Source organism: Geotrypetes seraphini, chromosome 5, assembly GCF_902459505.1.
Source record: "Geotrypetes seraphini chromosome 5, aGeoSer1.1, whole genome shotgun sequence".
NCBI classification, from domain to species: domain Eukaryota; kingdom Metazoa; phylum Chordata; class Amphibia; order Gymnophiona; family Dermophiidae; genus Geotrypetes; species Geotrypetes seraphini.
This window is the reverse complement of record NC_047088.1, coordinates 158,800,618-158,827,574: the sequence shown is the minus strand read 5'-3', so window position 1 is coordinate 158,827,574 and position 26,957 is coordinate 158,800,618. Positions and strand designations below refer to the sequence as shown.

Genomic DNA, 26,957 nt, shown 5'->3' with positions numbered 1-26,957 from the left:
AAAACGTTGTGAAAAATTGCAGGCGGACCTTAGGAAATTGGAAGACTGGGCATCCAAGTGACAGATGAAATTTAATGTGAATAAATGCAAAATGATGCACATTGGGAAGAATATTCCGAATCACAGTTACCGGATGCTAGGATCCACCTTGGGGGTTAACGCCCAAGAAAAAGGATTTGGGTGTCATTGTAAACCCACACACCCAACATTCTTCATTGACAGATTCCTTATCTCTTTTTGTTCTCCAAGAATCTTTTGTTCCAATAATCAACATCTCCTAAATATCCCCTCACTATGACATACTTTCTACGACTCCATCAGAAAAAAAATATTCTCAGTTACAGCGCCAACTCTCTGGAACTCATTACCCCTGCATTTACGTGAAAAGACCCATACTGACAGATTCAAAATAATCCTAAAAACTTTCCTGTTCCCAGACGCTTACAATATGTAATTCCCACCATGGAATAAGATAGCCGAAGGAAGAGCTACCTCTTCCCTACTCATGTCCTAATCTTAAATGTTCTTCTTTCCTATTATATATTGTACTTCTCCCCTCTCTCCTGGTTGTTTCTTTAGTCCTGTTAATGTTTAGTCTTAAATATGTTCTCCTAAATTTTAACGTTTTGTAAATATGATTGATGTTAACCGCTTTGCCAATTTTTTTTGGCAATATCAAATTTTAATAAAACTTGAAAACTTGGAAACCTTCCACCCATTGTGCTGCAGCGGCAAAAAAAGCAAGCAAGATGCTAGGAATTATTAAAAAAGGGATAGTTAACAAGACTAAGAATGTTATAATGCCTCTGTATCACTCTATGGTGTGACCTCACCTGGATTATTGTGTTCAGTTCTGGTCCCCTTATCTCAAGAAAGATATAGCAGCACTAGAAAAGGTTCAAAGAAGAGCGACCAAGATGATAAAGGAGATGGAACTCCTCTCATGTGAGGAAAGACTAAAAAAGTTGGGGCTCTTCAGCTTGGAAAAGAGACAGCTAAGGGGGAGATATGATTGAAGTCTACAAAATCCTGAGTGGAGTAGAATGGGCACAAGTGGATCGATTTTTCACTCCGTTAAAAATTACAAAGACTAGGGGACACTCAATGAAGTTACAGGGAAATACTTTTAAAACCAATAGGAGGAAATATTTTTTCACTTAGAGAATTGTCAGAGGTTGTTGTAAGAGCGGATAGCATAGCTGGTTTTAAGAAGGGTTTGGGCAATTTCCTGGAGGAAAAGTCCATAGTCTGTTATTGAGAAAGACACTGCTTGTCCTGGATTGGTAGCATGGAATGTTGCTACTCTTTATGGCGCCCAATATAACAACTGGGTAGAAGTACAAAAATAATGTCCCAAAATGAATGAATCAAACAAATACAAAAAAACGGGACAAAAAACTATTTTAATGCCTTTGAACTAAGTAGGTGCTCAGATTCCATGAATGGAACAGAAGTTATCTATAGGGGACAAGCCCCTATAGAGTCTTTCTCAGAGTCTATCGCTACACCAACCTCTAAGGTAGAAAGGTAGTTAAAATAATGTCCATTGTGACAATTCTGTTGATTTAAATATAATTTATAGCTGTTTTTTTCTTTTTATAAATCTCAGTGCAATAAAGTGAACTTAACTTAAATATCCTTGCAGCATGATAAGAACATAAGAACATAAGCAATGCCTCCGCTGGGTCAAACCTGAGGTCCATCGTGCCCAGCAGTCCGCTCACGCGGCGGCCCAACAGGTCCAGAACCTGTGCAGTAATCCTCTATCTATACCCCTCTATCCCCTTTTCCAGCAGGAAATTGTCCAATCCTTTCTTGAACCCCAGTACCGTACTCTGCCCTATTACTTCCTCTGGAAGCGCATTCCAGGTGTCCACCACACGTTGGGTAAAGAAGAACTTCCTAGCATTCGTTTTGAATCTGTCCCCTTTCAACTTTTCTGAATGCCCTCTTGTTCTTTTATTTTCTGAAAGTTTGAAGAATCTGTCCCTCTCTACTCTCTCTATGCCCTTCATGATCTTAAAAGTCTCTATCATATCCCGTCTAAGTCTCCTCTTCTCCAGGGAAAAGAGACCCAGTTTCTCCAATCTCTCAGTGTATGAGAGGTTTTCCATCCCTTTTATCAGACGTGTCGCTCTCCTCTGAACCCTCTCGAGTAACGCCATATCCTTCTTATGGACCAATATTGGACGCAGTATTCCAGATGCGTTTCGCCGATATGGCTTCTTCAGAGAACCTGCTTGTGCTGGATGTAGTTCCAATTTAAATGCTTCCTAACAAAAGAAGAAGGAGAAGGTCAGGTCAAAACTTAAAACAAAAACTATTTTCATGACAAGGCTCACGACGCTGTCGGCGGATACCTGACTCTCTGCCCATAGCTTCTCATTTCCTGTGAAACCAGGAAACAGCCGATGCCTCAGTATTTCAAAGGGGCCTAACTGTCAATCACCGATGTAGAATCGCTCACCACTCGACTTCCCGATTTAACCCTGTAGGAACCACTGTCTTCCAATGAAAAATCCATGCTTGTTCCCTCCTCTCCTCAGATTTGGAACTTCCAACACCACAAACTTGAGATCCTTTAATTCATGAGATGCTTTCTTCCAGTGTTGAACTAATGGAGCGCCAGTATCGCCCCTGCGAATTTTACTAAGATGCTCAATAATTCGTACACGGATACTCCTGGTGGTGTGTCCAATATATAACAACTTATGGGCTACTCTTTTTGGGTCAGGTACTAGTGACCACCGTGAGAACAGGTACTGGGCTTGATGGACCTTTGGTCTGACCCAGTAAGGCTATTGTTATGTTCTTATGACCCCTAGTAGCAGTACTCTGAGGTTGCCACTAGAGGCCATTTTGGATGGCACCACTGACATGGACAGTAGCAAGTGGGGATCCTACCTGGATCCCCACTGATACCCATGCACACCCCTGAGAAAGTTCAGGGGGAAGGGAGAGCTCTGGCAGGGGAAGGTGTTTAAATTTTAAAGGTTGGGTTTTAGGGAAGTGAACAGGCTGGTAATGCTGGCTGCTTATATGATGGGAGGGGGGAAGGTGATCTATCATGTGTAGGTTGATGTAAGAGGAGGGGAAAGAGAACTTGTCAGAGGCTCAGGCTAGTGTCGAGGGAGGGTTTGGGTGATGTTGGGAGGGTCATGCTAGGGGCTTAGGCTGGTGATGTGGGGAGGATCAGGCTGCTGTCAGGGGAGGGTTCAGGTGATGTCAGGAAGGATTGGACTAGTGTCATGGGAAACTTCAAGCGATCAAGTGATGCATTGAGCATTCGGTTGCTGTCAGTGGAAGAATCTGGTGATGTACCACTGTACCAGCCCTATCAGACTACTGGTAGCTCAGCTGCAGTTAATGCCTTTGATGAGGTGGTGGTAAGTTTGCGTGTGCTACCAGCAGTTAAGACAGCTAGCTCACAGTAAAGACCTATGCACTACCAGTTATAGCTAGCTATACCTCCTTGTGTCCCTGTTATGCCCAGATCTGGCCCACTCCCCCGTTAGGCAACTAATGCAGCATTTTTACCACAAAGACCCCTGTTTTACTGTTACTGTTTTAGCCCAGTAACACTAGAATAGGTCTACACTATTGTCTACCACGCTAATATGAGGGGCCGCTGAAAAGTTCTCCGCCCAATCAACTTATTAGAAGCCCAGTCTCCAATTCTATTCATGCAATCAGTGATCTTAGCTAAAATGTCCTCCATATTTGAACATTAATGGAATTAATGAAAAAAAATATCATCAGCATAAGATAACATACAAAACTTCGGCTGACAAATGTACTTTTTGCAGAGTAATCATAATGATATTAAAAAGCGTAGGAGAAATAGAAGAGCCCTGTGGCTCTCCACAGAAAGAAGCCCAGCTCCTAGAAAAGGTTCCATCTTTTAGCACGTTATAATTCCTTTTAATAAGCCGTGTCAAGGAGCTATCCTGGCATTACGAGGGGCCAGTGAAAAGTTCTTAGCCCGGTCAATAAAGTTGGGGCAGTCTCCATCGAGGGCTATACATTTAGTCCAGCAATTTTCTACTTTTTTGTTCCATATTTTTCTGATGGAACGAAAAAAGTTGAAAATCACTGGACTAAGGGCTCCTTTTACTAATGTGCGCTAGCGGTTTTCGTGCACTACAATGCTGTACGCGCTAAACGCTAATGCATCCATAGAGCTTGCGTTAGTATTTTTCGTTTAGCGTGTGGTTAGTAAAAGGTGCCCTAAGTGTATAGCCCTCGATGGAGACTGCCCCATCTTTATTGACCGGGCTGAGAACTTTTCACTGGCCTTCGTAATGCCAGGATAGCGCCTTAACACAGCTTATTAAAAGGAATTGTAACGTGCTGAAAGATGGAACCTTTTCTAGGAGCTGGGCTACTTTCTGTGGAGAGCCACTATTTCTCCTATGCTTTTTAATATCATTATGATTACTCTGGAAAAAGTACATATGTCAGCTGAAGTTTTGTATGCTATCTTATGCTGATGATATTTATTAATTCCATTAATGTTCAAACATGGAGGACATTTCAGCTAAGATCGCCGATTGCATGAATAGAATTGGAGATTGGGCTTCTAATAAGTTGAAATTGAATGCAAATAAGATGAAGGTTCTTTGGTTTCATAATTCACTATCTTCTGTTCCTTCATTTCTTACTCTACAATCAGGTACTACCCTGCAAGTAGATAAAACATCTAAAGTTTTGGGTATTCATTTAGACTCTTCTCTTACATTTTTTTTTTTTAACTTTATTTTTATTGAATTTAACATACTTTACAAGTATAACTACTTGATTTAGAAATACAGAATCATGTTCCAAAAGAAAAACATCATTAAACATTGCAGTCTTTAAAATAAATATATATGAAACTTAACTCTTCCTTAGACCTCAATTAGAAGGAGGAAAAGAAAACAAAGATATTATAGGAGTAATATTACAATGATACAACAAAAAAATAAAAGTAAAGACTTAAACGCTAGAACCCAGCATTTCCTTTAAGCTACATTCCCTCCACTAGATAAACCTTTGAGATCTAAAAAGGAACGTAGATGATCTGGTGTAAAATACACATATTTCAGGCCCTTAAACTTAATGACACATTTGCATGGATAAGCTAGCAAAAAAGTAGCACCTAGCTTCCTTGTCTCTTCTCTCATGCCCAAAAACATTTTTCTTCTTTCCTGGGTTATTCTAGTTACATCATGATATAACCATAAACGTTGACCACAAAAAAGTAATCCAGACTTTTTAAAGAATAGCCTCATAACTGCGTTAAGATCTTGTTCAAAGATGAAGTTAACAATTAAAGTTCCTCTTTCTTTAACTTCCATAGATGATTCCTCTAATATTGCCGTGAGATTTTGCAGATCTTTATCAGTAACCAAATTCTCACCCTTAGTCTTCTCTTACATTTTTAAGATCTAATTTCTAATTTATGGAGGAAGATTTTATATATTATGAGGAAACTTCGGCTAGTGAAGTCATGCTTTTTTGAACATCATTTTGCACTGTTGATTCAGATGTTAGTGCTACCTCAACTTGATTACTGTAATTCTTTAGGGGGTTCTTTTATTAAGGTGCGCTATCCAATTTAGCGCACGCTAAAGATTAGCATGCACTAAATCGGCGGTGTCCAACCTGCGGCCCGAGGGCCGCATGCGGCCCAGTGAAATATTTTGTGCGGCCCCGGTCGAGGGCGATGCAGTGTTTTCCTCTGCTGCCCCCGGGTGTTTACCGTCTTGCCGGCTCCCTCCTCTGTCTTGCTGCAGCGTTTGCGCGTTTGTGCAGCCCCAGAAACATTTTTTTCGACCAATGCGGCCCGGGGAAGCCAAAAGGTTGGACACCCATGCACTAAATGCTAAGATGCCCATAAGAATATAATGGATGTCTTAGCCTTTACAGCCTGTACAGATTCTGTGGGCTAGAATAGGAGAGCAAGGAGAATTCTTTTCAAATTGTCCTGTCCCTACTTTGTTTTATTTTTCCACAGATATATTTCTGCCTAAGGTAAACGAAAAAGAAATACTGTGTATTCTGGATTGGTTTGAGATGTTGGGTAGCATTTGAACTATCATCTAGAAGGATCCCGCTCTTTGGTACCCTGACCTTCTTTATCTTCCTAGCTCCTTTTCTATAACCCTTCATTGTAGCTCCTTTTCAACCTAACCCTGTAAACCGTGCCGAGCTCTACGCTTGTGGAGATGGTGCGGTATACAAACCTAAGGTTTAGTTTAGTTTAGTTTAGTTTAGTTTAGCCTTTAGCCAATGCTAAATCGGTTAGCACACCTTAATAAAAGGACCCTTATATTTGAACTTCACATCAAAACTGATCAAAAAATTGCAGTTGCTCCAGAATACTGCAGTTAAATTAATTTTTGGTCTACAAAGATATGAAAGTGTTGTATTAGCGTATAAGAATCTTCATTGGTTAACAGTTGAGAGGCGAATTAAGTTTAAATCAGCTTGCATAGTTCATCGTATATTACAGACTGACTCTTCAGATAATCTGAGTTTGCTTTTTTTCTCATTTGCATTCTTCTTCCACCAGTTTATGTTAACACTTTATTACTAATGTGTTAACAAATTATACGAGGACGCACAACATATAATATGTTCATATAATGAGTCAAAATGTTGTGTGATTGTGGCACCGAGGTACCCCCTCTTCAAACCCTTTATTACTACATTTTCCACAGATTAGAGGCGTATGGTATAAACGACTGCTCATCTCCTCTTTTGCTTATGCTGCCATTACAATTTGGAATAATCTAGCTGTTTGCATTAGGTTTTGTAAAAATTTGAAAACTTTTTAATATGGCTTGTTGCAATATTCATGTTATGATGATATTTTAATTATTGATTACTTTTTTATTTTCCTGTAGATTTTATGGCCTCTTTGAATGTAAATTGCTTAGAACAATTTTGGTGTAGTGCGATTAACAAGTTGTGTATTAGATTAGACTCCTGAATGCCTGTATTTGTATAGGTTGAGCAAAGTGGTGGCAGGATTGCATTATATTTATTGTAAATGGCTCTGATGTATCTAACAAATCCCTACTATTGACTAAACCACGATTGCAGTCATTAGCACAGGGAGCTGCGCAGAATGCTCCATGCTGCTCCCAACGCTCAAATAATTCAGTGATTGCAGTTTTTAGCACAGGCCGGCACGCTGAATGCTCTGTGCTGCTTCCAATACTCAGAGGAACTCTATGAGTGTCAGGAGCAGCGCAGAGCATTCAGTGCGCCGACCCTGCACTAAAAGCCACTATCGCGGTTTTGTAAAAGGTGGGATTTGGAAGCTAAAGAAGATTCAGAAATATTTTGAACAGCATCAGTTTCACTTATCGGTTCAATCTCTGTTTGTTTGTATCAATAACAAGACTATTGTAATATCATACATTTCTGGATTGTGCAAAATTTTTTTGTGTAAATTGCAAAATTTACAAAATACGGCAATTAGGTTGATTTACATTTTGAAGAAAGGAGATAGGATTTGTCCATACATATTGAAATTATACTGGCTCCCAGTGAAAGCCAGGATTATGTATAATTTTTTTTGTATGTTGTTTAAAATACATCAAGGAACAGTACATGATTATATGCCTCCATTGTTGTATTCTTCAAAAAAAGGTACTATTAATTTAAGATAAGAATCTCTCATTCAATTTCCTAAAATTAAGGGCATAAAATATACTAGAATGTTTAATTCTACATAGGCCTACCAAGCAGTGAAATTTTGGAAAACCCTACCTGATCAGGTTAGTCAGCAATGTAGTTATAAAAGTTTTAAAAAGGCTTAAAGACCTACTATCTATTTAAGGAATATGATCTTAATAAGTTTAATGATGTTTTATCACATTGCTTTTGTATTTTTACTTCTTGTAAACCGCTGTGAACTTCTGTGAGGTATTTGAGGTATACAAATAAAAATTGTATTGTATTATAGTCATATTGACCATCTTTTTATAAAATTACTTGAATTCAAGAAAACTTGTGACAAGTACATAGGATCTCTAAAGGAGAGGAAGGAATAATAGATGGGGACACTCAATGAAGGTACATTAGGGGACATTTAGGGCTCCTTTTACAAAGGTGCGTTAGGGCCTTAACGCGCGGAATAGTGCACACTAAAATGCAGCGCGTGCTAGCCGCTACCGCCTCCTCTTGAGCAGGCGGTATTTTTTCGGGTAGCGTGCACTATAGCACACCTTTGTAAAAGGAGCCCTTAATGATGCTATATAGTAATACAGTACCTTTAAAATGAATAGGAGGAAATATTTTTTCACTCAATGAATGGTTAAGCTCTGGAACTTATTGTCAGAGGATGTGCTTACAGTGGTTAGCTTATCTGGGTTTCAAAAAGGTTTGGACAAATTCCTGGTGGAAAAATCCATAGTCTGCTATTGAGATAGACATGGGGAAGTCACTGTTTGCTCTGGGATTGGTAGCATTGAATGATGTTACTATTTGGGGTTCTGCCAAATACTAAATTCTAAATTCCCAACCCACCTCATCCTCTCCACGGCCCTCTTCTCTACCTTGCCACCACCCCAATTCAAGATGTGAGACTTTCTTATACTCTCTCTCCACCTTGTATTCCATGTACTGACAAAATGTATCTTTATCGTAAACCGCTTTGAACTTCACGGTATAGCGGTATATAAGAAATAAAATTATTATTATTATTATTATTATTATTAAATACTTGTGACCGGGATTGACTGCTATTGGAAACAGGATACTGGCAGACTGGCCAGGGGTAGGCAATTCTGGTCCTCGAGAGCCGAAGCCAGGTCAGGTAGGACCGGAATTGCCTACCCCTGGGATAGGCTAAATAGTATTTATCTGCCTTTATTTTTTTCTGTCTCTGTTTACCTTTATCATAAACAGGCACACATGTACATATACAGGCACACATGCCGCTGGGGTTGGTTCACAGAGCCTATTAAATAAATGCACTTATGTTGTGCTTATAAGGTAGTCTTAAAATAGCTGTTTTTATGGGATTCTCACAGAAAAAACAATTGGGAAATAATTTTATGATTCCAAAATGAGTGTTTTATCTCATATTGAGAAGAATGCAGCAGATGGAGTTGAAGGATACTGGGCCCAGGCCCAGAAAGACAATGAGAATCTAGGTAGCCAGATCCTTGGGCAACAGCATGTTTTGTTATGTTATGTTAATCAGGTTTTCTGTTCTGCCTTTACCTATTCAGTTCAAGGTCGGATTATATTACATGAGGTTGGGTTAGTTACCCGGGGAGTTACAAGGGATAGATTGACACGGACATTCAATAGGGTTGCTAGTACAGGTAGATCACTACAGCAGCACTAGTTTTGGTAGCTATTTATAATTTTTCTAAATTAATTTTGGAAGTAAGATATGTCGTAGATGATATACGGCCATCTACCCAAGTAAGGTAGAAGCTAATGAAAACAATAACAAAATATGATTTGTATAGAGAGTGATGTACTACAAACCATAAGGCTTATGTGGCTGCCAACCAGGAAGTAGCCTTGACAGTATGGACTTTTATGACTATGTTCCTAAACTTTATACTGTACTGCTTTTCATCTTCAAGAGCCACATTCATACTATTTCTTCTTCATGTGGTCTAGACATTTGGGGCTGCTGACTGGGAAGTGTTCCATATTGGAGACCGAATTTTTCTTGCTGTTGCCAACAGTCACAGTTACGACCCTAGGACTTTGTTGCACAACTCCTATTCTATCAATTCAACCATCTATGAATTGAATATCACAGCCCAGATGTTTGTCAAGTTCCAGGATATCCTCACCTTCAGGTACTGTTCGCAACTTTTTTGTTGTCAACAAGCAGGTGTTACATTCGCTCATGTTTTTGTAAAAAAAAAAAATTCAGAATTCGGTTTTTACTGACAATGTTTTGATAATTCCAAATCTAAAAGAAAGGGTCATACAACTTAACTCTTTCAGTTTTGTCTCCTAATTCACTAAGGTTGACGTGGAATGGGCGAAAAGCTTTGGTGAATCAGGCCCTTAGTGAAGAACTGTTATTTTTTTGTCATATTCTCCATTTCTGGAATAAGGAGGGAAGAGTTAGGATGACAATTTCCGTTGGAGAATTGATCATTAGGCATGTAGATAGCTGGGTGGCTGGTAGATGTGATGATCACAGGGTCATTTGCCTGCTTGGTGCAAAGATGATGGATGTCATGTCTCTCCTGAATAAGATTTTAGACCATGCTAGGGAGGAGCTAGTTACATTTGCTCTTATTGAGTCCAGGGACGGGAAAGCAATCAACTAAAGAGCTCAGTGTCCACTCTATACGACAGTATGGGTAAACACCAGTTGTTTGAGGATGCAAAGTATTAACATTGGATTATATTTTGATAAAGAGACCACCGTCTCAGCCACTTTAGAAACAAATGGCAGATTAGAAATTGATTGATAATTTGATGCCTTGGTAATTTCAGATTAAGGTGAATAGTTGACTGTCTCCACTCTGAAGGAAAACTTCCTGTCTTCATGCTTAAAACATAGGTGTTACTATGGGGTTGGGGAGGGGTCAAAGGGGCAAGTGCCCCTTGAATATCCTTGCCCCCCCAAAAAAAAGATCAGCATACTCAAGTGCTACACTAGGATGGATGAAAGGGGAGAGGGGGAATGCTGTATCTGGATAAAGGGAAAGAAAGGGACAAGAGGGGGGGGGAATGCTATACTTAAATGAGAGGGAAGAGGAAAGAGACAAATGCACTTAGATAGAAGGAAAAGAGAGAGGAGGGAAGTGCTGCATTTGGATGGAAGGAAAGGGATCAGAGGAAATACTGCATGTGGATGAAAGGCAAGGGAGAGGGAACCAAGGGTGAAGTACTTTATATGGATGGAAGGGAAGGCCGAGGGGGAAATGATACACATGGACAGGATGGAATGGTATGGAAGAGAAGGCGGAGGAGGAAATGATGTTCATTAAAAGAAGAGGGAAATACTGCACTTGGATAGGAAGGAAGGGAAAGGGGGATGCTGTACCTGGATAGAAAGAAACAGAGAGGGGGTAATGCTTTACATGGATGAAGGGAAAGAAAAGGAGAGGAGGGAGTAATGAGCACATGGAAGTAAAGGGAGAGGGGAAAATGCTGCACATGAAGGGAAGGGAAGAGAAAAAAGAGGGAGGGAATGCACAGGAAGAGAAAGGAAAGGAAGAAAGGAAGAATACTGCACATAGAAAGGATGGGAAGGAAGGGGGAATGCTGCACATGGATAAAAGAGAAAGAAAGGTGGAAAACTAGATAAATTTATGAAGAAGGAATAAAAATGGAAGAAAGCTAAATAGGAAAGATCATTGTTATAAATGGATATCAAGCAGGAAATGAAGAGAAAGGAGGTGCAAAAGGAAATGGATGGAAGGGAAGGGAAGATAGTCTGCGCATGCGTGGGGATCTCACAACAGCGATCTGTGCTGACAGATGGGGGCGTTCCTTCAATCGCCCCCATCTGCATATTTTAGTTTGAAGAATTTGTTGGACCTGCCCGGATCGGGCCCGATCGGGCAGGTTTGTGAATCCAGCCCCATGTACCATGCCTGGAACCCTGTTTGGTGTTAGGGGTGTGCAGTCCAAAATTTTCATTTCATGCCATTTCCTGTGTCATTTATGGGAATGTTACATTTCTGTATAGTTTTATATGCATTTTTTTGTTGTTGTGGGAACTATGCCGTCACGAGTGCATGTGTCGGAAAGATTGCATGCCTTTCACAAAAGAACCTATTATCCTCCCACTCAACTTAAGACAAACTGGGTATGCCAAATACCTCCGGATAGTTACACATTACTCCTGCTTTGGAACACTGCAGAACAGGGGCAGTGCTCCCTGCTTGCTTAATACAATACAAATGAAAAAGAAAAAAAAAATCAATCACCATGAAAACTGTTTAGCAATAATGTCTGAAAATAAAAGATGTTTGACTGGTAGACTTAAAATTAGTTTACTCTAAGAAAGCCACAAGGCAGTAGCTCTGCAAACTCTTAAGATGGAAGCAAGATTGAAGCAAAGTCCAAGATGGAAGCAAGAAATGAATTTATTACATAATTACAACATGTGTATTTCTATGCTGCGAACAGGAAGCAAACTTCATTGGAACAAATGCACATCAGTAGAATTTATAGATGCACAGTTAGTAGAACACAAGAATGCAATGAATGGGGTTTTCCGTTAATTATAGCAGTTTTTAGCATTCAGAAATATTTTTATCAATGTGTTCCAACTAAATATTAGTTTCTTCATTAATTAGAATCAATTTTGAGTACAATATTTATCCACTTTCCAGCTATCTAGCAGTGCAATGAATTGGGGGGGGGAGGGGAGAGAGTTGGCTGGTTTACATTTTTTTTTATAGAGATGCAAGTTGTAATTTCTCTCTTAAACTCCCCCTATTTACAAAACCGCAATAGCAGTTTTTAGCACAGGTCAGTGCGCTGAATGCTCTGTGCTGCTCCCGACCGTTATAGAGTTCCTATGAGGGTCGGGAGCAGTGCAGAGCATTCATCTCGCCGACCTGTGCTAAAAGCCGCTATCGCGGTTTTGTAAAAAGGGGGGGAAAGACTTATGAATTTACTGTGTTTTGGGGGCTATTTATTAGATTTTTATTCACAAATTTGTATACTTTTGGGTCATGTGTCCTTTGGGATATAAATAGACGAGTCTGTCATCTATGTTTAGTTTTGTCTATAACAATCATTGTTTAAGGAAGAGAGGCACTTGTAAGTCTGTTGATGAATTCTATTTTATGAATTAGTGGTTTGCTCTCATTTGTAATAACTGATAAATTATGAGGGGTTTATTATTTTTTTTAGTCTTTAGTGGTAAATTCATTTTCAGACCTCATTTTGAGTATACAATATATGATTTTTTTTGTTTAACATTGTTTTTAGGATTTGTGAGTTCACATTATTGTGTCCGTTTTATTTAGGTATATGGTGCCTTGTATATATAATTGTTTGAGTTTATTTGTGTTTATATATGTTATTATGATTTTACTAACAGTTTTATTTGCTCTGACAGTTCTAATTCTCTCTGATGCAGCCCTAGTGGAGGGCGGAACATGGTCATGCAGGACATTGTTTATAAATCCTTCCACATGTTGCAGTTATTTAATAAATTAATTTATAGACCACATCCATGTGGTCTGTTACCTTGCTTCTAAATAGCTGAATCTAGTATCTCTGTATCATATTAGTCCCTTTTCTGCTTATACTGTTTTTTTAATAATAAACCATTTTACTTTCCTTGTAGTGCTTTGGACTGGGAATTCTTTTCTGTGGGTGAAGACAGCTTCCTGGTTGTGGCAAACTCCTTTGATGGCGTCTCCTTTTCTGTGAACAGCGTTATATACAGGTGAGAAGACAAGCCACTCATTGCTATTTAGCAGGGGTTTTACTCACTAAAGCCAGGATTCTCTTAATGGTGCCAGTAGGCACCTTAACTCAGTAAAAATTGCCATTGAAACAGTTTTTAACTGAGTTTCAAGGTGCCTACCGGCGCCTATAAAGTCGGCGCAGGAATCACGCCTCCATAGGTACTTTAGGCCACCAAATCCACTGTGGGCATTGCTAATGCTGGAAGTACTTGCATCTGAGCCATCTTCTCTTAATTCAAATACGTTCTAGGCAGTGTAACACAGTAATAACTTTCAATCACACTGCTAATGCCTGTGGGATAACAGACCCCCCTCACGCCCCCCCTCCCCGAGCAACATAACTAGCTGGGATTCAAATCCTCATTCCTCCCAATCCTCATTCCTCTTATCATTTTCTGTATGTTTTCACTTTTCAGTTTCCCCCAACCTCGATAAAGAAAAAGCGAAATGCGTTGGTAAAGGGGACGTATTTACTGAAAGGCTGAAAAGCTAAGTTATCTATTTAAATTTAACTGTTTATTTATTTAATTTTTTATTTATTATCAATTAATTACAAACAAAGAATTAACTTTGAAAAGAAAATTAGTAAAACTACAATCAATACCATTAAAATAAAGCACAAAAAAATTCCAACTTAATATATAGTCCACGACTGGGAGAACAAAGTAAGTAAATAAAAATCCCTTCCTGGAAAAAGGGGTCGATACAAATTTATTTATAAAGAATAGAGCAGTTAACCTCGGCTAAATATTAACAGACATGAGTTATCCCGAACTTTCCTAGGTAGCATCAGAAATCCCTTTTCCTTAAATTTAACTATTTAAACTATGAAATAAGAAAACAACAGAAAATGATAAGATATGAAAGCTTCTGCCATGTTGGGAGGAATGAGGATTTGAACCCCAGCGAGTTATGTTGCTCGGGGGGGGGGGGGGGTCTGATTTCCCACAGGCATTAGCATAGGTTTATCTGCTGCTCTACTCTTTTTTCCCCCAAAAAGGACCAGAAATCTTTTTGTAAAACACCCTCTTTAACTCTTTTGCAATCTGCCTTGAACCGCAAAGTAATGGCAGAATAGAAATCCCTAATGTAATGTAATGTAATGTAATTATAGAATCACTGTGTGAGAAATTGCTGCTGTTTACCTTATTTGCACTATAGAGCTTGATGCAAAATCTTTCACATGGATGGGGGAAAGTAGTAAAGTCACCTGAAATTGACGCACACTTTAACCCAAAAAATATTGCAGGGTTACAGTGCTATGCTTCTACTTTTTGCACTTTCAAGTTTATTTCAAATTTGCTTGTACTGCCCAATTAGCAAACTTTTCCCCTCCTTTCAAAGCCACTCTAGCATTTTTAGTGCCAGCTACGGTGGTAACAGCTTGGACGCTCAAAGGAATTCTATGAGTGTTGGAACTGTTACCGTGGTGGCCGGCTCTAAAAATGCTAGCGTGGCTTTGTAAAGGAGGGAGTTTCTGAGTTGTTTACAATACAGTGAAGGTAAGAGCTAAGACTAGGAACTAGAGCGAGTGTTTCAGTAGCAGAGGACTGGGAGAAGGATTTAGCCTACACGTTTCTTAGCAGTTCAAAGTGAGTTACTGGCACATTTGGTGTTTCCCTATCTCCAGAGGGCTTGCAATCTAAATTTGCATCTACATAAGTAGTCGCCTCCGCCGGGGCAGACCAGAGGTCCATCCAGCCCAGCGGTCCGCTCACGCGGCGGCCCATCAGGCATATTGCCTGGTCAGCGGTCCCTGACTAATTTTATTGCCTACCTCTACAGTTATCTCTAAACCTTCCACTGGTCTTATCTGTACCCCTCAATCCCTTTGTCTTCCAGGAACCTATCCAGGTCTTCCTTGAAACCCTGTACTGTGCTATTTCCTATCACGGCCTCCGGAAGGGTGTTCCATGTGTCCACCACCCTCTGTGTGAAAAAGTACTTCCTTGCGTTTGTTTTAAACCTGTCCCCCTTCAATTTCATCGAGTGACCCCTTGTTCTTGTGGTTTCTTTCAAATTGAAAAATCTGTCTTTGTCAACCTTTTCGATGCCCCTCAGGATCTTGAAGGTCTCTATCATATCTCCTCTGAGTCTCCGCTTTTCCAGGGAGAACAACCCCAGCTTCTTCAGTCTGTCAGTGTATGTAAGGTTTTCCATACCCTTAATCAGTTTAGTTGCTCTTCTCTGGACTCCCTCAAGCATTGCCATGTCCTTTTTGAGGTACGGTGACCAGTACTGTACACAGTATTCCAGATGCGGGCGCACCATAGCCCGGTACAGTGGCAGGATGACTTCCTTCGTTCTGGTCGAGATACCCTTCTTAATGATACCTAACATTTGGTTTGCTTTCCTCGAGGCTGTGGCGCATTGTGCCGACGCCTTCAATGTCGTGTCTACCATCACTCCCAAGTCTCTTTCCAGATTACTGACCCCTAGCATTGATCCCCCCATTTTGTAAGTGAACATCGGGTTCCTTCTCCCTATATGCATGACCTTGCATTTCCCTACATTGAAGCTCATTTGCCACTTTTTCGCCCATTCTTCCAATGTCGTAAGATCCCTTTGGAGATTCTCGCAGTCAACCGTGGTTTCAACCTTGCTGAATAGTTTGGTGTCATCTGCAAATTTGATGACCTCGCATTTTGTTCCCTCCTCCAGGTCGTCAATGAATATGTTAAACAGGAGCGGTCCCAGCACCGATCCTTGAGGAACCCCGCTCGTGACCCCTTGCCAGTCCGAGTAATGGCCCTTTACACCAACCCTCTGCTTCCTGTCTGCCAGCCAGTTTTTGATCCATCGGTGGACCTCCCCGTGCACCCCATGGTTCCATAGCTTCCTGAGCAACCGCTCATGTGGTACCTTATCGAAGGCTTTCTGGAAGTCTAGGTAAATTATGTCTATGGGTTCTCCTTTGTCCACCTGGTTGTTTACCCCCTCAAAGAAGTACAACAAGTTTGTGAGGCACGACCTACCCTTGCAGAACCCATGCTGGCTCGACCTTAGCTGTCCATTTTTTTCGATATGGTCACAGATGCTGTCCTTAATCAGTGCCTCCATCATCTTTCCCGGGACCGATGTGAGGCTTACCGGCCTATAGTTTCCCGGGTCGCCCCTCGAACCCTTCTTGAAGATGGGCGTGACATTAGCTATTTTCCAGTCCTCCGGGATCTCTCCAGTTTTTAGGGATAGGTTGCATATTTGCTGAAGTGTCTCTGCTATTTCATTTCTTAATTCCTTGAGCACCCTTGGGTGAATGCTATCCGGACCTGGCGACTTGTCGCTCTTTAGCTTGTCTATCTGCCTGAGGACATCCTCCTGGCTCACCTCTAATTTGACCAGCTTGTTATCTTGATCTCCATTTTCTATTTCCTCTGGTTCCGGAATGTTGGATGTGTCCTCCCTCGTGAAGACCGACGTAAAGAAGTCATTTAACTTGTCAGCTATTTCTTTTTCCTCCCTCACTACTCCCTTTCTATCCCCATCATCCAAGGGCCCCACTTCCTCCCTCGCTGGTTGCTTCCCCTTTACGTACCTGAAGAATGATTTGAAATTTTTTGCCTCTCCCGCTAGTCTCTCTTCATATTCCCTCTTTGCTCTCCTAACCACTCGGTGGCACTCCTTCTGGCTTTCCTTGTGTTCCTTTTGGTTGGCCTGCGTTTGATCCTGTTTCCATTTTTTGAACGATGCTTTCTTGTTACTGATCGCCTTTTTTACAGCTGCCGTTATCCATGCTGGGTTCTTTATTCGATTTTTCTTGCACTCTTTTCTGAACCTGGGGACGTACAGGTTCTGTGCTTCGTGCACCGTACGCTTGAGCAGGGTCCAGGCGCTTTCTACGGACTCTACCTTCCTTGTGCTGCCGTTGAGTTTCTTCCCCACCATTTTCCTCATTGCATCATAATTCCCTTTTCTGAAGTTGAGCGCTGTTGTTGTGGTTCTTTTCACCCTGGATGATCCCAGTTCTAGTCTGCACTGGATCATGTTGTGATCGCTGTTTCCCAGTGGGTCTAATACCGCTACTTCCTTTGCAGGTCCCCCCAGTCCACTGAAGATTAGATCAAGAGTAGCTTCTCCTCGTGTAGGTTCCATGACCAGCTGTTCCAGGAAGCAGTCCCTCGTGGCTTCCAGGAATTTGGTCTCTCTCTCGCAACTTGAGTGCCCGATACTCCAGTCTATCCCAGGGTAGTTGAAGTCTCCCATCACCACCACACTTCCATTTTTGCATACCTGCCGCAGTTCCGTCTCCAGGTCCCGGTCGATTTCTTCCGATTGGCCAGGCGGACGATAGTATAGACCCAATTTGATGTCTGCTCCAGATCCTCCTGGTAGCTTAACCCATATTGATTCCAAGCCTTCTGACCTTACTGCTGTTTCCATTTTGGTTGAGGGTATGGAGTCTTTTATGTATAGCGCTATTCCTCCACCCTTCTTGTGTGTCCTGTCTCTCCTGTAAAGTTTGTACCCTGGTATGACCACATCCCATTTATTATCCTCAGCCCACCACGTTTCTGTGATTCCAATTATGTCCAGGGCTTTTTGACTGGCTATAATTTCCAGCTCTCCCATTTTGGCCCTGAGGCTCCTCGCATTTGTGTAGAGGCAATATAGGTCCTGATTTGTCGCCCGCCCTGCTGTTTTCTTTCCATGGCTCGGCGCTCCCACCTGGCTTGCCTTTACTCGGTCATCCACCTCCCGTGGCGTGTCCGTTTTGCCCCCATCCAGTATCTCCTTTTTTGGATGGTCCTCTTGCTCCCATTGTTCTCTTTCAACCATGCCTGTTAGGCTCGTTTGCGCACTGGGCCCCTGCATTGCATCTGTGGGCCTTTTTTCTGAAGATTTCCACTCAGCCCTTTTGTTTAAAAGTTCCCTCCCAGTCCCTTTGTCCAAAAAGTCCCTCTCAGCCCCTTTGTCCAAGAGTTCCCACTCGGTCCCTTTGTCCAAAAGTGTCTCCTCAGTCCCTTTGTACAAAAAGTCCCTCTCAGCCCCTTTGCCCAAGAGTTCCCACTCGGTCCCTTTGCCCAAAAGTGTCCCCTCAGTCCCTTTATCCAAGAAGCCTCTCATAGTCCCTTTGCCCAAGAATTTTCTCTCAGTCCCTTTGTCCAAATGATCCCACTCGGTCCCAAGCTCTCTTTTGCAATGTCCTTGTTCGGTATCATTTTTTGATACCAATGTCCGGTGTGTCGAGGCCAGATCGACTTCCGGCTTTCCCCTTCTCTTCAGTTTAAAGCTAGGTCTATGGCGTTTTGGATGTTTCTTGCCAGCTGCCTCGTCCCAGCTGTGCTCAGGTGCAGTCCATCTCTCCTGTAGAGCTTGTTCTTCCCCAAGAAGGTCGTCCAGTTTCGAACAAAGTGGAATCCCTCCTCCTCGCACCATCTCCTCAGCCATCCATTCATTTCTTGTAGTTCGCTCTGTCTTCTTGCGTCTGCTCTCGGTACTGGTAGGATCTCCGAGAAGGCTATCCTATTTGATCTCAGCTTCAGTTTCCGCCCCAGGATCCTGAACTGCTCAGTCAGTGTAGTCCGGTTGAAATTTTTCCTGCTGACGTCGTTGGTTCCAATGTGGATTACAACTGCCGTCTCCTCTGTCTCGGCTCCCTCCAGGATTCTATCAATTCTGCTGATGACGTCCGTTGTTCTTGCCCCCGGGAGACATGTCACTAGTCGGTCCTCCCTTCCTCCGGCAATGTGACTGTCCACTTCTCGCAGGATTGAGTCTCCTACTACAACAGCAGATTTCCCCTTCCTCAGATGTCTCTCTGGTCTCAGGTCCGTGTCCTCCGGGCTCTGCTGGATCTCCGCTGGTCCTTCCGCCAGGTCCTGTTGGGTACCATCATCTGCATTTTCAGACCCTACGCTAGGTCCCACTCCCATGGTGTTTGTTGGTTCCTGACCTCCAGCTGCCGGTTCCCGTCTGATACGCTGGTGGTCCTGTGCCTCTGCCATCTGCCAGGCCTCCTCTATGTACTTCTCGAGCTCTCTGACTTGTTCTGAGATGTGGCTCTCTCTGGTAGTCTCCTCCGTTTCCCCACACTGTTCCTCTATTGAGCAGAGTCCCTCCAGCTCCTGGACTCTAACCTGCAGCCTTCCGACCTCCCTCTTCAGGCTATCCAGTTCCTGGCATCGATTGCATATGTATGCCCGCCTCCCAAAGGGGAGGTAGTCATACATATGACATGCGATGCAGTATACTGGGTAGCCCTGCTGGATTCCTGCAGCCTCCATTTCTCTGTTTTCTTTCCTATGTTCTGTAAGAGAAGAGAGGGAAAGAGAATGAGAATGAATCGCGAGTAAATTAGAGAAAATGTACCTCAGGAATTTCTCTACTGGGCTGCCTGTGCTCCTGGCTCCTTCTCAAGGCTCCTCCGCAAAGGCGCTCCCGCTAAGGCGAGCGCCTTTGCCGCTCGCCTTCGCCGCGCGCCGAACGGCTGCACGCCGTTGGCTCCCCGCCTTTTAAGGGGGAGCCCGCTGGCTGAAGCCGCTGACGCGATGCGGGTGGGCGGAGCTAACTCTCGCCCGCCCCTGGCTCACCGCGTCCCTCTCGCCTCTCTGCCTTCCCGCTCGCTGCCGCTGGAATCGGCAACGAGCCCTGAAGCCTCTGCTTCGCCTGCCTGCTCTCCTGTCCCAGCCGCGGCTCCCCGCCTTTTAAGGGGGAGCCCGCTGGCTGAAGCCGCTGACGCGATGCGGGTGGGCGGAGCTAACTCTCGTCCGCCCCTGGCTCACCGCGTCCCTCTCGCCTCTCTGCCTTCCCGCTCGCTGCCGCTGGAATCGGCAACGAGCCCTGAAGCCTCTGCTTCGCCTGCCTGCTCTCCTGTCCCAGCCGCGGCTCCCCGCCTTTTAAGGGAGGCAATAGAGGATTATGAGATGGGAAAAAAGAGAGGCAGGTGTCACAAATAGTGAAGTGGATTAGAAGAAATCAACCAGAAACGGAAATACACCAGTTTGTTACAATCAGCTTTATTGATAAAACTTCATCTATAATAATAATCCTCTAAGCGCGCATGCGCACTTAGGAGGATGTGGGGACCTGATGTGTGCTGTGTCCGTCCGTGGCTGCGGCTTGAGGAGCATGCGCCAGTTTGGCGCATCAGTCAACACAGAGTGGCGCTGGCGGCGGATGGCGGGAGGAGGGCTCATGGTCCTGCCTCCGCTCCTGTTCACAGCGGCCTGCACGTCGCCGACTCCTCCCCCTTCCGCACCAACCACTGCCGCTCCTGTTTAAAGCGGCCTGCTGAGGTTCACGGCCGGCTATAGCGAACCTCGCAGGCTGCTCTCCACATGGTAGCACGTTCCCTCTGACGTGTGGCTGCCGGGAGGAGGGCTTCGAGCCGCAGAAGACTGTCCCTGGGGAGAGTCGGGCCAACCTCTCCTTCCTCACCGACGCCGAAGAAGCTGCAGCTGGGGCAGTCGGGGCCTCCCCCGCCGCGCCCAATACACCCAGGCCCCGCTCCCTCTCGCGCTCTGAGCACTCACGATTGGCTGAAGGGTGTCATGCCGGTGCTGCAGGTACAGGGGGCTGCTTTTGTTGGAGAGGTGTGCTGGGGGGCAGACAGCTTTGCTCATGGGGGGGGGGGAAGACAGAAGGGGGCCATGGAGAGACAATCATGGAGAGGGAAAGGGGGCTACTTTGGGGGAAGGGGTATGCTGGGGACAGACAGCTTTGCTCGGGGGGGGGGGGGGGGGGGAATGACACAAGGACACAGAAGAATGACACACAGGGGGCCAGAGAGACAGACAGAAAGGAAGACAGACAGCCAGCATCCAAGGAGAGAGAGCCAGCATCTAAGGAGAGACAGCCAGTGTCCAAGGAGGGAGAAACAAATAAACATAGACAGACAGACAGACAGCGACCAAGGGGAGAGAGAGAAAGAAAGAAAGACAGACACGCACATCTATTCTAGCACCCGTTAATGTAATGGGCTTAAAGACTAGTGTTATATAAACCTGATGTGGTCATGTTTTGCAAACTTCTGAATTGAAATTGAGAGATGGCATCTAAGTCACGAGCAATGTCATTTGCTGATTTTACTCGACATTTTAAATGACACTGCGCCTGACTAAGAAGTTGTCTTTCAATTTCAATTCAGAAGTTTTAATTCCAGTTTACCTGCGTATGCACTCATTTGTCATTCCCTTGATACCAGCATTTGCTGAAATGTGGCCATGTCAGGATTTTATACAAGATTTATCAATAAAGCTGAGTTATCCCACACTCTTATACTTCTCTGATTCTGGTTGGAACACAGTCCCTTTGATCCACTTCATTAACAGAGGATCATTAGCCAAATTCTTTAAATGGTGCCCAAAGTTAGGCACTGTTATGATTAATGCTAAGATAGTATTCTGTAAAGGGCACTCCGAGTAACATAGAAACATAGAAGATGACGGCAGAAAAGGGCTACAGCCCATCAAGCCTGCCCACTCTGCTTACCCACCCCCTGTCTATGCCCTAATGACCCAATTTCCTTATCTTGACCCTCATAGGGATCCCACATGGGTATCCCATTTATTCTTAAAGTCTGGCACGCTGTCTGCCTCGATCACCTGCGCTGGAAGCTTGTTCCAATGATCAACCACTCTCTCTGTGAAGAAATACTTTCTGGTGTCGCCATGAAATTTTCTGCCCCTGAGTTTGAGCGGGTGCCCTCTTGTGGCTGAGGGTCCCTTGAGTAGAATAGTAGTTTAGCATGCATTCTGCGCCTACCAAAAAGAAGGAAAAACGGTTGTCTCGAATATAAGTCGGGCGGCTTAATATTCAAGTGCCCTGCCTTGCTAGGCTCTGCACCCAGCCCTCTTTCCTCCATCCCCTGTCAGGCTCTCCACCCGTCCCCCCTCCCTGCCATGTCCATCGTACCTTCTCTGCTGCTAGAATCCTTGGCGGTCCAGAGGTGTAGCAGGCAGGAGCGAACTTTCCGCGCTCCTGCCCCACTGCTAACCCGGTCAGTCACTGCTGCGAGTTCTGGCTTCAGCCGCTGAGCAGTACCGAGCAGGAGCACGCGTTGGTACTGCTGCTCGATGCTAAGCGGCTTCCTGAATGGCTCCCGTGAATTCTCACGAGCATTCTGTAAATACTCGTATGCTGCGAATCGTCACATTGTGGTTAGAGAATTAGGGAAACCAGACTTCAATTCTTGCATCCTCCATGGATGCTCCTTGTAACCCTCTGTTGTCTTAGGCATAAGCTGAAGAATCTACTTACTCAGCTGTATTTTGGCAGTAATGCACGCTCTAGATCAATAATACAGCTTGATGCAAATGTTCTCCCCCCCCTTAATGCATATTAAATAATAAAAAAAACTGTGAAGCATGCAAATGCATACAACGCAGACCGATTTTATGCAAAATCAATAATAAAGCTTGCGTTCAGCTTTAGAAGCTGTGTTATTTATTGAAAGTTACCAACAACTTCCTCTGGGAGCATGAGTCTGATGATCTGTGAGTAGATGCTGCAGTGGATGATGTGAAAGGTGGTTGCAAAATAAAAAAAAAATGCCCCTTCCCCAAATTCCTTAAAAAAAATAACAAAAAAACTACCCCTGCACTCAATGCATGAATCCCTTGCTAAATTTAAAATTCCCCTCCCACCCCCTCATTCCCCTGATCTTTCAGAAAACATTGAAATCCAGTCTTTATCGTCACTATCTGGGTAGTGCTAAGGTAAGGCAGAGCCAGGAATTATCTGGTTATCAGTAACAATCAGTCTAATAACCGGGCAACTATCCGAATAAAGTTAGGACAGCAAAAAGGTTGCCCTAACTTACCCTCCCCCCCTCCTTTTATGAGGCTGCGTTAAGATTTTTTTTATCACCGGCTGTGGCGGTAACATCTCTGATGCTCGTAGAATTCCTATGAACGTTGGAGCCGTTACTGCTGCGGCTGGTGATAAAAAAAAGCCTAACATGGCTTAGTCAAAGGAGGGGTGGGGGGAGGTTAATCTGGACAGTTATCCAGTTACCAGTCTAATGTTGCTGATACCCGGATAAATGCTTGCAGCTACAAATGCTGGCTTGAGCAAAACATTGAAACCCATGGCTGAATATTGACCAGTTAGATTTTAAGCTTTCTGTGGTGGGGAAATATCTAGTGTACCTGAATGTAGTGTACCATGAACTACTAACGAAAAGGCATAAATTAAATCCAAATAACTCAATAACACCATTACATCAATGGGAAAAGTCTTAATACATTTGGCACTGAAATCATTGTACTGAATATCTGAGGGAGGAGAATGCTCATTGGTACTGACTCATACTCACTTTACAGGTGGCAAGGATATGAAGGTTTTGTAGCGGTTCACAGTCTGCCAACATTTGGATGTAGAGACTGGGAAGCTTTTAATACTACAGCAGGATCTTACCTCATCTACTCAAGTGCAAAGGAGCCCATATCCAAGGTGCTGAAACTTAAAACCTATTGACATAAATTCAAAATGGATCAATGCCAGGAAGTGACCTCACCCTTCTTGATGAAGTTATATTAAATCTTGCCAAAGTAACTTTTTCAGTTATGGAATGGAAGATGCATGAACGGAATACAAAGAAATGTTGCAGAACCCGGTATGAGAAACTCTGGAGGAAATAAAAATATCGCAATTGGTTTCACACACTTTCAAGATGAAATGCATAACTGATGACGTCTGCATGCCGCTATGGATATTTTTGAAGTAATGTCACCTCAGAAGAAGACATATTTGTTTCTGAAGATGCTTTATTCTGTGACTGCTCTGCCAAGGGATAGAAGCTGGGTGGTACAGGGAACCCTAATTTCTCCAAGTATAACTATTGCTTATATGCTTTCCATTAAAAACAAAGGTTTTCCAATGCCTCAGTGGGTCTGTGTTATATGATTGGTTCCTTAATGATTTTCAGGCAGTGTCTGCTTATATTAGACATGCATCCCAGTTTTGTGTGTCAGTGTTTATTGGTATAATTCATGCTTATGGTTCTTTTGTTGACACCAACATCCACATAAGTGACATTACTGGATATATGTTCACTTTGCTTTTTCTTGTTCATACTCCAGGGCAGCTAGAACTTTTGGTCCACCAACCATTCTATTCTTGATCTGAATTTCCATTACCATGGAAACTAGATTTTGCTGCTGTTTAGAGCTCCATCAGAAATGCAGGGATCTGCTTTTAAAGGTGTTTTTGTTACAACCAACAAGACCATAATATCGTGGTAATGATAACGTGACCATTTATTTTTTTCCTCAAAATGGGACAGGACCCCAGATCCTCCCCGGGTCCTCCGGATCCCATTAAATATAGTGCAAAATATAGAGAGCAGATATAAAATCTCAAAACTGACACATTTTGATCACTAAATTTAAAATAAAATCATTTTTCCTGCCTTTGTTCTCTGGTGATTTCATGAATCTCTAGCTGCACTTCCTTCTGATTGTGCATCTTCTCTTTCATTTCTTTCTTTCTTTCTCTTTCTTTCTCTCTCCCAGCCCCCCAAACCACCCTGCTTCCCTGACGCAGCCTGCTTTCCCTGCCCCCCGACAAGCCAAGCCAAGCCACCCTGCTTCTCCTGCCCCCGACAAGCCAAGTCACCCTGCTTCCCCAATGCACCTTGCTTCCCCTGCCCCCGACAAGCCAAGCCAAGCCACCCTGTTTCCCTGCCCCCCGACAAGCCAAGCCAAGCCACCCTGCTTCCCTGATGCACCCTGCTTCCCCTGCCCCTCTGACAAGCCAAGCCAAGCCACCCTGCTTCCCCTGCCCCCTGAAAAACCAAGCCACCCTGCTTCCCCTGCCTCCCCTGACAAGCCAAGCCAAGCCACCCTGCTTCCCCAATGTACCTTGCTTCCCCTGCCCCTGACAAGCCAAGCCAAGCCACCCTGTTTCCCCTGCCCCCCGACAAGCCAAGCCACCCTGTTTCCCCGATGCACCCTGCTTTCCTTGCCCCCGACAAGCCAAGCCACCGTGCTTCCCTGATGCACCCTGCTTCCCCTGCCCCTCTGACAAGCCAAGCCACCCTACTTCCCCTGCCTCCCCTGACAAGCCAAGCCAAGCCACCCTGCTTCTCCTGCCCCCACACACCCTGCTTCCCTGACGCAGCAACACCAAAGTGCATGCAGTGACTGCACTGCACAAGCACCAGATCTATAAGTCTCCCCCCCTGACGTCAATTCTGACGTTGGAGATGAAGTTCTGGGCCAGCCAATCACTGCCTGGCTGGCCTGGAACTTCTTCTCTGACATCAGAATTGACATCAGGAAGAATGCTTGTGCGCCCGCACCTGGACTTCTTTTTGTGTGCGGTAAGCTGCGGCAGCGGTGGTGGACCGGGGGGGGGGGCAGGGGGTTGAATCAGTGCTGGAGGGAGGGAAGGAGGGAGGCTGGCTTTGGCACGGCAGGGAGGTAGGTGAAGCGATCACCTGTCCCATTGTCCCTGCACACAGCTTTGGGATGCTGTTTCTGAGAACGGGACATTTTGGCGTCCCGAAGCTGTGTGTGTGGACAATGGGACAAGGGATCTAAAAACGGGATAGTCCCGTTCAAAATGGGACGTATGGTCACCTTAGGTAATGATGAAAGCCAGTGGCTCAACAGGAATTTTTAAATCCATTTTACAGGGAAGAATGGACATTTTCTCTATATGTCAACGTATAAAAAGGGAACAATTCTAGTAGTCATATTGGTCATGGAGAAAGGCAGAGTCTTTGTAAGTTGTGCTAACTTTTAAAGAGCTCCCTTGGAAAGGATTTTGTAGTGCATGAGTTGTCCTCTTGGGTGTACCTCTTTTTTTTTTATTAAGCATTTTCAACATATTACATCCATTTAAACATAATAAGATATGGATTTCACAGAAAATTATACACCATCCAAAAATAATTTTATCCATAAGGTAAATATCCATCTAGCCCACAATTGAAGAAAGACATCTCTTGTAATTTAAATACACATAAAAAAAAAGGAAATCAAAATAGGCATAGAAGGAGAAGAGTAAAGTTTGCCCCCTTCGACAACCTATATACCTTCTAAGACGCTATACTTATAAAAACCTCACTGAGAAATGCTAATAACTAGTCCTACTTCTTTCCCTTAAGAAATATTTCTAACTGCGATGGGTCCCAAAAAACATAATCTTTGTCTTGAATATGCAACAAACACTTACAGGGAAATTTAAGAAAAAAATGTTGCACCAATTTTAAGAACTTTAGGACGTAAAGCCTAAAAGGCTTTCCTCCTATATTGAGTAACCTTTGCCACATCAGGAAACATTAGGACCTTATCTCCAAAGAATTTTGTCTCTCTATTTTGGAAATATAACTTCAGAATTAAAGTTTTATCTATTTCATTCACACAAGTAATTAACAAAGTAGCCCGGGTTGGGATCAATTCTTAAGAATCTTCAAGAAATTTTGTTAAATCTCCATCTGCTACACTCAATTGATCCATTCCCCCCTCTACTGGAAATTTCTTCTTTTGAGGTATATAAAAGAAGTTAGAGAACATCATGGTATCAGAGTTTGTGACCCCTAGTATTTCCTGGAGATACCTTCTCAGTAGTATCTCAGGAGATAACAAATGGGTCAATGGAAAATTTACT

General features: G+C 43.4%; 1 protein-coding gene across 1 annotated transcript in view; it reads left to right on the top strand.

The window, feature by feature from the left end:
* The window catches only part of TSPEAR (thrombospondin type laminin G domain and EAR repeats), a 137,320-nt gene extending 113,501 nt beyond the window's left edge, over positions 1–23,819 (top strand). The window contains exons 10-12 of the mRNA XM_033944110.1: positions 9,628–9,812; positions 13,280–13,381; positions 23,666–23,819. Of these exons, the coding sequence (XP_033800001.1) occupies positions 9,628–9,812; positions 13,280–13,381; positions 23,666–23,819 (441 nt within the window). The remainder of the gene's footprint in view (positions 1–9,627; positions 9,813–13,279; positions 13,382–23,665) is intronic.
* The last annotated feature ends 3,138 nt before the right edge of the window (positions 23,820–26,957 follow it).